General features: G+C 39.5%; 2 protein-coding genes across 7 annotated transcripts in view; one reads left to right on the top strand and one right to left on the bottom strand.

Moving 5' to 3' along the window:
* ckn (CRK like proto-oncogene, adaptor protein) overlaps positions 1-12,400 on the bottom strand; it is a 35,037-nt gene that overhangs the window by 17,169 nt on the left and 5,468 nt on the right. For 5 of the 6 annotated variants that reach the window (XM_076190585.1, XM_076190581.1, XM_076190579.1 and 2 more), the window contains exon 2: positions 2,690-3,228. In XM_076190585.1, coding sequence (XP_076046700.1) covers positions 2,690-2,758 — 69 coding nt within the window. In that variant the 5' untranslated portion in view covers positions 2,759-3,228. The remainder of the gene's footprint in view (positions 1-2,689; positions 3,229-12,400) is intronic. The other variant, XM_076190584.1, reaches the window with a different exon arrangement.
* Positions 9,032-9,787, top strand: LOC143028078 (uncharacterized). The gene is made up of 3 exons (XM_076189718.1): positions 9,032-9,050; positions 9,191-9,286; positions 9,498-9,787. The coding sequence occupies exons 1-3, from the start codon at positions 9,032-9,034 to the stop codon at positions 9,785-9,787; spliced, it is 405 nt and encodes a 134-aa protein (XP_076045833.1).

Genomic DNA, 12,400 nt, shown 5'->3' with positions numbered 1-12,400 from the left:
GGGAACCAATACTCGTTCGTCTGCATAGACCACTTTTCCAGGTTCTGCATCCTTGCCCCACTCCCAGACAAGACTGCACAATACGTTGCACAGGTTCTCATTGACACACTGGTTTGTCCTTTTGATACTCCTCGAACTCTTCTTTCAGGCAACGGTACAGAGTTCAATAATTATATTCTTGTTGTCATCTACAAATTGTTTGATATTACAAAATGTAACATTCTCCCGTATCATTCCATTTCAAATGGCCTTGATGAACGCCAAAATCGTAAGATCGTTAATGTATTCCATCATCTCGCTTCTAACCTACACCTTTCCTGGGATGAACATATTTCTATCATTCAAGCTTCCTTAAATAGTGCCATTAACAGGTCCATATCGGGGTTTCTCCATTTTGTCCTCTTCGGCTCGTACATTAGGCTCCTTGCTTGAAACTTAGGGGCTATTTACAATTTCCATGACTACGTCATAGTCAAAATGTCAAACTTTAGCTCTCTCTTCAAGAAAATTAATGATTCACTTACTCTTGCAAAGGAAGACATGGCCCGAATTCAACACGAAATCTGCGAGAGATTGTTCTTTTGAGATAGGAGGCTGTTTATTCACTCAATCACACTCTTACTTCAAAACTGTCCCCAAGGATCTTTGTTTTATCTTTTTTTTTCATTAATGTTTGTACAAAAAGCTCTTGTAATATCTATTTTCTCTATTTTGTCAGAAGATATACTACACGATCTTGCCGTCTACTGCTTAATTTTCTACAGTGGTTCTTCTTGTAATTTGTTTCCCACGGTGAAGCGAAGTTCGCACACAGACACACACACACATGCCAAAGGAGGAAGCGTAAACACCAGACCATCTTAAGGTGTGTGATGGAATACAGTGAAAAAAATCTTAATGTTGCCCACTGCTGCAACTGAGAAGGATAGCCTGCGCCGCCGAAGCTACCCAAATTCCTTCTCTGCCATGTGCCAACTAGTACCAGCTGTATGCAACCATCTACAGACAAGTGATCACCAATGTTCTCACGTACAACCTTAAATCCCCTCACACCACGTGTATGAGTTGGTGACAGTGGATTTAAGGTTATGCGTGAGAACACATTGGTGATCTGTAGATGCTTGCATGTAGCTGGTACTCATTGGCACGTCACAGGGAAGGAACCTGGGGAGTTTTGGCGGATCAGACTACCGTTCCCAGTTGCAGCAGCGGGCAATATCAGGAGCTTTTTTCATTGTATTCCATTATATCCCTGAAGACGGAGGTCAGTTGTCTCTGGAATGATTTCTTCAGTCTTGCTTTCTCTCGGATTTCCCTTTTCCGTCCATTCTCTCCTCCAAGTTGGATATCTATTATTCACCAGCCGCGAATCAACATGTTTTCGTGTGCTTAGCCTTTATATATCTGTACACCAAAAGACTTGTTTCCCCTCACGAGGAAGGTAGCTAGCCAAGGCATGCACCCACCTCCTCCCATCCCATATCCCTCCATCACCCATTTGTCTCTCTTTTATCTTTGCTGCTTGTGGATACAGGGCCATTCCTGCACCCCCCCCCGCCCACCGCCCGTGTCAGAAACAATTCATCCACACCAAGGCCGACAGCGTAATCTGGTTTTTCTTTCACTGCTTCAATTTACATAAATAAAGAAAACGAGGAGAAATTCCTTCGGCCACGTCGATTTATCGTCCATTCAAACCATTGTCGTTTCACATTGATCTCTTGCCTTCTCCTTTTCCTGCCTAACAGACGTTTTACTTTTACCCTAAGGCCCCATTTACCCCATTCATCCATCTCATTTTCAGTCTTCCCCTCAAGTTCACTTCCTCCATTTCTGTTTTCCACATTCTTTTTGCTAGTCTTTCCTCACTTATTTTTTTCCATGTGCCCAAAACCCCTCAGTATTCTCTCATCAATCAAATCTGTCAGCACCATTTCACCACTGCTCTCCTTCTCATCTCCTCATTTCTCATCCATTCCTCGTAATTCCCTCCATAGTTCTCAATCCTTTCTACTCTTAAATTCCAAGTCTCCGCCCCCATACAGTCGTAGACACAGTCACCTCTTCATATACTGCAGTGGTTCCCAAACTTTTTTTGGCCGCGACCCAAATCCAGATCTGGTGAAGATGTGGCGACTCAAGCATCAAAAAGCAATTTCGAAAGTCTTCTTTTATTGAAAACACAAGTGTAGGAAAGCTTTTTATTGAAATTTTTTAACAAGGTCTCGCGACCCATTCTTGAACACTTCGCGACCCATGTTTGGGTCGCGACCCATAGTTTGGGAATCGCTGTCATATAGTCTTCTCTTTGCGTCCATCCCTATTTCTCATAACACGTTTCATTTCTCCAAGACACCTCCTTTCCTGACTCTACAGTTTACCTTCACCCCTATTCCTCCGTTCCCTGCTAAATGTGACTCTAAATACTTAAAACTATCCACTTCCTCCACCCTCTCTCCTCTAAGATATATCTCGGACTCGCTGTCATCCTCACCCTTTGAATATCTAATCACATTGCATTTACCCACATTTACATTCAGCTTCCTCCTATCACATACTGTACCTTTCCAATCTCCGTCACTAACTGCCTTAGATCCTCCTCTGACCCAGTCACAACCGACTCACCTTTATTCTTCAATGAATTTCTACAAAGTTCGAAATAATGCACTGGAATTACGCAGTTCCTCACCTGAGCAGAAGTGGTGTTCAGTTCGGAGCAAGAGCGGGCGACAGGAGCGGAGTGAGGACGTCTAAACATTGAACATGAAACGCGGGTTCCTAGGTGTCCGCGCACTAGGGACCTCGAATTTTACCAGTCGTCAACTTTGAGCTCATCGGGGTAAACTTCAGGAAGCTGATCTGGAATAAGTTGGTGTTGCTTTCTTGAATTCTAGGGTACAATCCGGTGAAGTTCTATGACAATGCTGTTTTTGTAATCTTTCATATCCTCCGATTTTTTTTTTAAGACAGCAAGTTAGTATTTTACTCACACTACCTGGTTTCACGGATTTGATTACATGATTTTTAATAACATTAACTAAATTAATAATTCACCTCAGAAGCATTTTTTCGATTTCTTCAGGGCATCGTTAGAGTGCTTTCTATTATTCTAAACATGTTTTCATAACGAAAATCCTTATGTCCACGTTTTCTTTACACTCCACTTTAAGCGTCCACTTCACTATTTTGAAAATTTATTGATAGCATGTAGTGATACCTGTATAATTTCTGAAAACAAAAAATCTTTGTTAACTTTGAGATTAGTTTTTTCTAGAGAAATTCGGGTTTGGTCTTATCAAGGATATACAATTTTCACTCTAGATTCCTACATCTTGTATTTTTATACACCATATTTTTTCATTCATTTCAATTTTTGAATCACACTGAGGTATTTCTTGTATCTTTTTGCAATTTCCATTCTTCTGTTCACAGAATAGATTAAGTTCACATCGAAAGTTACAGTGAAATCAAATGATTATTCAAAACACTATATACCGTGTCTTGCATTTTTTGGGTACTATTTTAGTGTTTATCCTATATATATATATATATATATATATATATATATATATATATATATATATATGTATATATATATATATACACACATATATATGTATATATATATATGTATATATATATGTATACATATATATATACATACATAAATATATATATATATATTCATATACATAAATATATATATATATATATATACATACATAAATATATATATATTATATATATATATATTATGTATATGTATATATATATATATATATATGTATATATATATATATATATATATATATATATATGATGTGTGTGTGTGTGTGTGTGTGTGTGTGTGTGTGTGTGTGTGTGTGTGTGTGTGTGTGTGTGTGTGTGTGTGTGTAATATTGGAGAATCGTGGATAACTGTCCTTCGTTGAGAAAATCCAATTATTGTGATAAGATGTTGGTAAAAAGTAGTGCTAATAATGTTTAGAAGTGACAAAAACCTTTTATTCATATTGAGAGGGAAATCAATAAATTGGGAAGTGCAAGTAGCATAAAGAAATCAAATACCTAAACCTATGTTTGGAGCAATCTTAGGTTACGGAATTGTATTTGGTGCATATAAGAAGAAAGATTAGGAAAACGAAGTATGGAAAGAAATTGCTGGAATTAAGATGAAAATGACAACTGATACGAAGGAATCTAACGATTTAGCAAAATGAATCCACTCAGTAGAAATTGGTATGCTGTGGTATTTATAATGTATGATACTATCGTAAGGCAGAACATTCAGAAATACTAAATTAACATAACCAAACGCTAGACACTGTTAGCAGTTATAAATTTGCATAAAAATGATATGAATTTGCCGGGGAAAAAATACGAATCTTAGTGAACACATGAAAGATTATATACAAGATATGAAGAAACAACATAAAATAGCACACAAAATAGGATTACAAAAAAGAAAGTTGGTAATGGGCAAAATGCATACAATCAATAATAAACTTTCATCCAGATTCTTCGGTCCATCGGTCTATATAGAATAAATTGTTTTGCAGGTGGAAATAAATATAAGATCTTACAATTAGAAATTAGAGAATTGTCAGTTAGATATGTAGATGATTTTAAAAGGACTATGATAGACCTTGACAATTGTGACAATGATGACTGTAAGACAACAACTCTTTTTATGAAAAAAAAAAGTTTCCCATTTTATACATTCTATTAGGGAAGCTTTGAGTTCTGAAGAGTATCCGGAATATGTTGATAATATTATGTATGAGCTTAATATTAATACTACCAATTTTTACAGATAAGACTGGATTTATAATATTGATATGTATAATAAGACCTGTTCAAAAAACAACTTTTTTCTTTTTTCCATAAGTTACTGTACTTTTCCCATGCTTTTTAACCTGAAAAGGCAAAAAATCACATCCATTTTTATCTAGGATGTATGAAAGCATTGCCACATGGAGGGTGATTTTTTTTTTTACTATCTTACCAAATCCTGAAAACTATCCACAAGATACTTCGCAGTGGCATTAAGCAAGGAACTACGAGGACGCACAGTTGATGTCTCAGGACCACTTGCAGTCCAGAAGCAAGCATCAAGGCGGCCGTCCACCAGATCTCTCACTGAAACCTTCTTGGTCGGATACCCTTCAGCTTGCATCAGTGGTTCCTGTCTTTCCACCAACACACAAGCATTCCAGCACTTCCTTTGTATAATTTTTTTTTACCAGAAAATACAGGGAAACCCACGGTTCAAGACCTCGCCTATGAAACGGTTGAAGATATCATCCCGTTCTGGCAGATGACTAGGATCAAGACGATGATCAGACAGAACTGCATGAAGCTCTTCGTGAAACTCGATGATAAACACAGAACACTGGTGAAGTGCAAAGGAAGACCAAGTGAACCTGGAGGAAAGAGGAGTGCTCTTGTCTTGGAATTGGACAGCCTGTTCGACATAGGAGCTCCAGGGAGAAGTAAGATGAGGACATCAGGTTCTACCAGAGGACTGAGAGGAAAAATCGCGTGTCGGGTCATGACAAGATCTTTGAGACAAGATCCTAGCAACAAGTAGGCTGGATTGAGAGGCAACTGCAGAGGCAAGAGCAAGGTAATCATATTTTCATACTTTTACTAATCATACTTTTGAATGCACATGTTGGAAATTTTACATGCTTGCCACACTGTATTATTTTGCAGTTTTATATGCTTATCACATCGTATTATTTTGCAGATGCAGGAGTACAAGAGGCAATTACTCACGTCGATGATATTACCTGTGGTGATTCCAGTGACAGTGACGCTAACACAGAGGGCATGGATTACCGACAGCCTCGTCCTGGATGTTCTTACCATGAAGACACCGTGACTCTGACATTCCCCAGGAGAGTTATGGAATGTGATGTCATCTACAATACAGCTGATCGTCTTGGCTTGTCTGACAATCAAGTTACTGCCCTAGTTTCTGCCACCTTGAAAGCTGGTGGGGCTGATCTGGACAAGTTAATCATTTCTAGATCAATAACACGTCGTAACAGAATGCTGTTCAGGTACATCAGCCAGAGCTACATGGCGGAGTTCAGTGAGGACCCTCCACAGTTTGCTTGCTGCTCTACACTTGGATGGGAAGATGCTCAAAGACGTCCTGGGTAGTGAACCTGGGACCACCTCAGAGACTTTAGCTGTGCTCGTGTCTGGACCACCTGCCTATCCTGAAGGGAAGTTATTAGGAGTACCTGTCATTGACACCTCAACAGGCACAGTTCAAGCTGAGGTATCAATGGACTTGTTTGAGACATGGGAGCTTACAGGTGTCATAACTGCCTATGTTTTTGACACTGCATCCAGTAACAGTGGAAGCTACCAAATTGCTTGAGGAAAAACTGAACACTAAGGTGTTTTACCTGGCGTGCAGACACCACATCCTGGAATTGCTAGCTGGAGCAGTCTGGGAAAAGCTGTTTGGCAAGGTGAAGAGTCTAAAGAATCCCTGATTCAGACACTTCAAGGATGTGTGGAGGAAACTGACAACAGACATCCCTAAAACCCTGATGATCAGAAGCAAATGGCTCAGGGAAATAAGAGGGATTGTGAAGAAATACTTCATGACATCCTCACATCTGAAAAGCCACCGAGAGCTGACTACAAGGAAATGGCTGAGCTCACAGTGATTGTTCTTGGGGGCACATCTCCCCTGGGATTTACTGGAGTCGACCAGGGGTCATTCACCAAGCCAGATGGATGGCCAGGAACTTGTATTCCATGAAGATGCTGATGTTTTGTGACCAGCTTGAGTATGATGAAGAGACTGTTGCAAAGCTGGAACGACTCAACATCTTTCTGGCGCTGTTCTACACACCAATGTGGATGATGTCAACATCTGCTGCGGATGCTCCTGTGAATGATCTTCAGCTCATTCAGGACATATTGAGGTGCAAGAGATCAGATCCAGAGGTTGCTGAAGGAATTCTTCAGAATATGGAAAATAGCAAGTGGTATTTCACACAGGAGGCTGTACAATTCGCGCTCCTCAGCATCAGGCTGAATGACAAACAAAAACAGGACATTGCTGCTTAGCTGCATGCCACTCAGAAGCCAGACAGCTTCAGAAGGGGAAAACCTGTGTTTCAGAAGGTGACAGCCAAGACCACACTAGTAGATCTCATTGGTCCGGAATCCCACCTTCTGTTAGACATCCTCAGCATTGGACCTGACTGACTCCTGGATTGGGCTGAATCATGGCCAGAGTAGGACTACAAGAAAGCCTTGGAATATATGAGAAACCTCGGAGTAGTGAATGACATCACAGTGTGTGGAATTAAGATGATGAGTGATTTTGCAAATATCATCACCACAGATCCCAAGCAGAGGGAATATCTCTTCCATGCTGTGGAATACAACAGACGGCGCTTCCAAATCTTCATGAAGCAAACACTTGACAAATGACTCTGTAACATATTTTTGATACATATAATCATTATTGTTTTGGTAGTTTCAGTTGATGGTTTGACTTGCTGAAAAATTACACTTTCCACTTTGTATGATATATTTCAAATGTACATATTTTTTTCTGTAAATATTACAAATAGCATGCCATTTTTTGTACAGTGTTAATTAGATTGTACACGTTCAAAAGAGCATTAAAAATGCTTAATCTTATAACTATTTAGTTGCTCTATCTTGCTCCATACAAAAATCATGTCTCCAGGTTAGTAAAAAAGTCAAGATTTTCAACAATTTTGTATTTATTAACAGTCACGGGGAAAAATAATCAATTCTGACGGTTAATGTATGTAGAGTAGATCCTGCTCATTTATTTGGTACCTAATTTGTTGCTCTATCTTGGACAGATAAAAATTATACTACAAAATATGCTTAGAAATTACTCAAAATTGGCCCTTTTGGTAAGACAGATAGCAAAAATATTAACCTCCATGTGGCAATGCAGTACAAGTACAATTTATGCAAAAATAGTTTGAATCATTGAGTTAGCTCCCTGTATAAGGTATTACCTCAAACGTTGTTTTCAGAACATTCTAGTACGCCTGTAAGGGTAGTAGAAAAGGGTTGGTCGGGACGACCAAGTGATAGCTGCTGAGCCCTGCAAGAGGCTGGTCGAAAATAAGGTTGAGAGGTAGAAGACAGGTTTTACGTTTTATGGGTTAGGTATTTATGAAACATGTTTATAAAAAAGAAAACAATATAAAGAGTGAGCAGGCGAGCTAGTTGCCTAAGTTCGCCTTTCCACCTTGTTTCTAAACACCGGGCGAGGGCTCGAATGTATTGCTGACATGGCATTCTTATGTAACCTACGTGAAATATGCAGGCTCGAGATTATTCTAAGTAAACAATATTGCCGTATAGACTTGTAACAACGAATCTGATAGGTGAAAGGGTGGAGAAGGAGAAAATTCCTCCCTTCAAATTCACTCTGCTTCATCACACGAAGATGCACCAGCTGGTAGTACAAATTGTTTAACCACCTTCATACAACAGAGTTCCCGGTGCTCAACCACTCCAAACCCTCCCCAGTACTGTACCTCTTCCACTTTACAGACAGCTGTGGACATGAATTCCAAATGTAACAGACACACTAACTCCTCCCGCATGCCCAAATCAGCTAAACTAAGGATTAAATACCCATTAAATATAGTTGGTTTTTCATGGACTGAAGAAAATTTATTGTCCCTCATTGACGAATTCAACATCACATCCAGTCCAGTCTCAGAAGTGTTATCTACATTCAAACACTGACGCAGTGCTCTTCAGCCCAAAGACACCGTTTCCTCGTGAGTATACAAAGATACACCAACGAGTTTTTCAAGTCCAAGACGCCGATGTTCTCTGTATGCCAGACACTTGCCGTGTCAATGGTATTTCCTTCCTTTCAGCCACCAGCTCTACATCAAAGGTCATACTTGCATTTTGATTGCCAATGTTACTAACTCACCTCCATCTCACACTTGATACAAACATTTGCGATTTTAAACTATATCTCTCACGCATCAAAGTCATTAATGACCAATTCCTTCTCAAGTTTGTACCACAACTTCCGACGTACCCATAGCACAGAAACCCATTGATGCATCACATTTCAACCCCCGAAGACTTTCCTGATGCATAAGCAGAGTTGATTGCATATTGCAACAAATTTAAACAAAATATTGCCACTCCAGATGAGCCCCTTGGAGCTACTAATCTTATTCAGCATTATATTCCCCTTCGTGAGAACTTAAAACCACGTTACGATCCCGCATACAAAATGCCACACAGTAAATGCATGATTGTAGATAACTTTATCCAAGACACGATTGTTTAGGAAATCATTGGATCATATAATGAATGTTATTTCCCTCTCTTTGTTATCCCAAAACACGATGGCTCTTTCCGTCCAGTAGTAGACTTCAGGGAATTAAATAAGTTAACTATATCAGAGACATCCCATCCCTGTATTACATGATCTCTTACGCTCTGTCATTGAAGACAACATAGTGTTCACGACCTTAGATCTTATGTCGGGATATTTCCAGATCTCTCTTGGTTCAGAGTCTAGACCCCCTGGCAGCTTTCAGTACCCCTACAGGACAATATCACTTCAAACGACTAGCCATGAGTCTCGACTCGTTTCACCTCCTTCAGTTTTCATACGACTAATGGAAACTGTCCTTGCAGATATTATAGACCATTCTGTGTTTATGTACTTCAATGATGTGATCATCGCTTTGAAATCGGTTAACGAACACTTACTTTTAACAATGTCTTCTCACGTCTAGCGAAAGCAACTTCAAACTGAAATTTAAGAAGTGTTCCTTCCTTCAGAAAGAAATATGGTTCTTAAGGCATGTCCTTAACTTACAATGAATTTTAACTTTGCAGTACAAGATCAAGGCCCTACTTCTCTTGACCATATACGTTCCTTCCTTGGTCTATCAGGATTTTACAGGCGATGCATTCAAGGTTACGCTGGTATAGCAGCACCATTAACTTTACTACTTCAGAGGACGCCCCCTTTACTTGGGCACCTGACCAATAGAAAGCCTTTGATGACTTAGAGACCCTTAACCATGTCACCTGTCCTTGCTTTCCCAGGCCACAAGCTTCATTTCATAATATATACAGATGCGTCCTACACCGGACTTGGCGTAGTCCTCATGCAACAACACGACTCAAAAATCAGGCCAATTGCATACGCTAGCCGCACACTCAACAAACACGAACAAAATTACTCAGTTACAGGTATAGAAACATTAGCTGTTGTATACGCCTTAAAAAAAACTCTTCAAAGAGATCATCCTTGGTCACGACATACACATCTACACGGACCATCAACCAATCTAACACCTCTTCAAAGGAAAAAATCTATAAGGAAAACTTACTCACTAGTTCCTCAAAATACGGGAGTTCATGCCCAACTTTAATTTTGTTCAGGGAAAAGCGAACCTAGTAGCAGACGCTCCCAGTCGCCATATCGCGACCATTACGTAAAGACCACACCCTCTATGGAAACGTGTTCTATACTTCCTCGAATCTGCAGACACAACTGATACGGATAACTTCCCTTCGAATCTAGATAATTACACGTTAGTTGATGACATACTCTATCACAAAACAACACTAACAAACAAACATGAACCCACCCGGTCAGTGTTTCGGCTCGAAGCCCCTCTGGGCCTCATTGCTGAAGTTCTGAACCTCCTACACGACTCCCCCATTGCCACACACACTGGCAATGATAAATGCGTTACACAAGCAAGATTGCAATACTTCTGGTTAACCACGAAGAAGGATATACACTCCCACATTGATGTTTGCCATTCTTGCGCTTTACTCCTTGCAAACCATTCGGTTCCGTAGCTATTGACCTCCTTAATTTACCGCTTGTACCCAGTGGAAACTAATACCTGTTTGTGTCAACCATTTTTCACGATTCTGTATTCTTTCCCCCTACCAGACAAGACAGCACAACACGTGGCAGAAACTCTTATTGACAAACTCATATACTTCTTCACTACACCCAAAATTCTAATTCCTGACAATGGGATTGAGTTCAACTATGAGATTCTTTCAAATATTAGTAAATTCTTTTAAATCACAAAATGTAATACTACTGCTTACCATCTTAGTTCAAATGGCTTAGTTGAACGCCAGAATCGAAAGATTCTCAATGTTCTTCGACATCTTGATTCTGATCTCCACCCTTCTTGGGATGAACATGTCGCCATGATTCAAGCTTGCATTAACAGTGTCATAAACAGGTTGATATCAGAATCACTTCATTATGTCCTCTTTGGCTCGGACAAAAGACTCCCATAAGACCTTGTTTCAGAATTACCTCCCATTTACAATTTCAATGATTATGTTAAGGTCAAAGTAGCAAATTGCAATGGTCTGTTCAAAAGAATCCATAATACTCTTAATCTGGCTAAGGACGATATGGCCCATCTACATAACAAATGAACGATTGTTCTTTTGAACTTGGAAACATTGTTTACACTTTCAACCACACCACCACCTCAAAGCTCCTGTCTAAATTCACTAAACCTTTTCATACCATTGGACAGGAGTCAAGTAATAAAGTCATAGCACTCTGGTTGCACGATCTTACAGAGACCGTATTGCACAAAGATAATATCAAAAGAGTTCACCGTGGCCTCAACATAGAGAAGGTCCCATCATCAGTTAGTACTACCCCTACTTTAGAGGACCGTCACTAACCCTCTCAACTTCTCACCCTACTACTCTCCCCCTTTACATCCTTCGCATTCGAGCCACCCTTTCCTAAGATTGCATCGTCCCTAGATGAACGAAAATTATATTTACTTCCACATGTTCTCAAGTTTATTTTAGACAGTAGTATTTTCTTATAATTAAATTGCTCAAATCCATGTACATTTATCATATACGTCAAATCCTTATATTTTTATTTTTATTGAGCATTAATTTCGCTGTGGCCAGCGAATGCTAGTCGTACCGAGCATCTGTTGCAAGAAATACCGGTATGCTTTTATACTTGCTATTGAGAATTATTTATTCTATACTAGTGTGCACATGCGCATGCGCACGCATTGGCTACTCTACGTCAGATCTTGGTGGTAGCAGCAAGCTTCAACGGACCACCTATTGTATGATCTGACCCGCGGTCAAGTTGGCTTGATTTGAGGTTCAACCCCCGAAAACACTTGTATCTCAACCGGCAGATTCAACCATATAATTTATATTAATTATTCTAATTCATCACTTCTTGTATTCAAAATTTTACATATAGTTAAAATAGATACCGAGTATCCATGCTCAGTTCCATAATGTAAGTATTTGTAAATAGACAGATGTTTAAAATTGTAAATGTAATGTATTATTGGCAACCGCCACGCATTTTCCTCGTCACC

The sequence above is a fragment of the Oratosquilla oratoria genome, chromosome 9 (genome assembly GCF_046742065.1).
Source record: "Oratosquilla oratoria isolate Oo_2021 chromosome 9, ASM4674206v1, whole genome shotgun sequence".
Taxonomy (NCBI): domain Eukaryota; kingdom Metazoa; phylum Arthropoda; class Malacostraca; order Stomatopoda; family Squillidae; genus Oratosquilla; species Oratosquilla oratoria.
The sequence above is the reverse complement of the archived record's forward strand: the minus strand, read 5'-3'. Positions and strand labels throughout refer to the sequence as shown.

Coding starts and splice junctions, on each gene's coding strand:
- LOC143028078 (XM_076189718.1), top strand. Junction 9,287..9,497: donor CGCATACAAAATGCCACACA/GTAAATGCATGA, acceptor CTGTCATTGAAG/ACAACATAGTGTTCACGACC.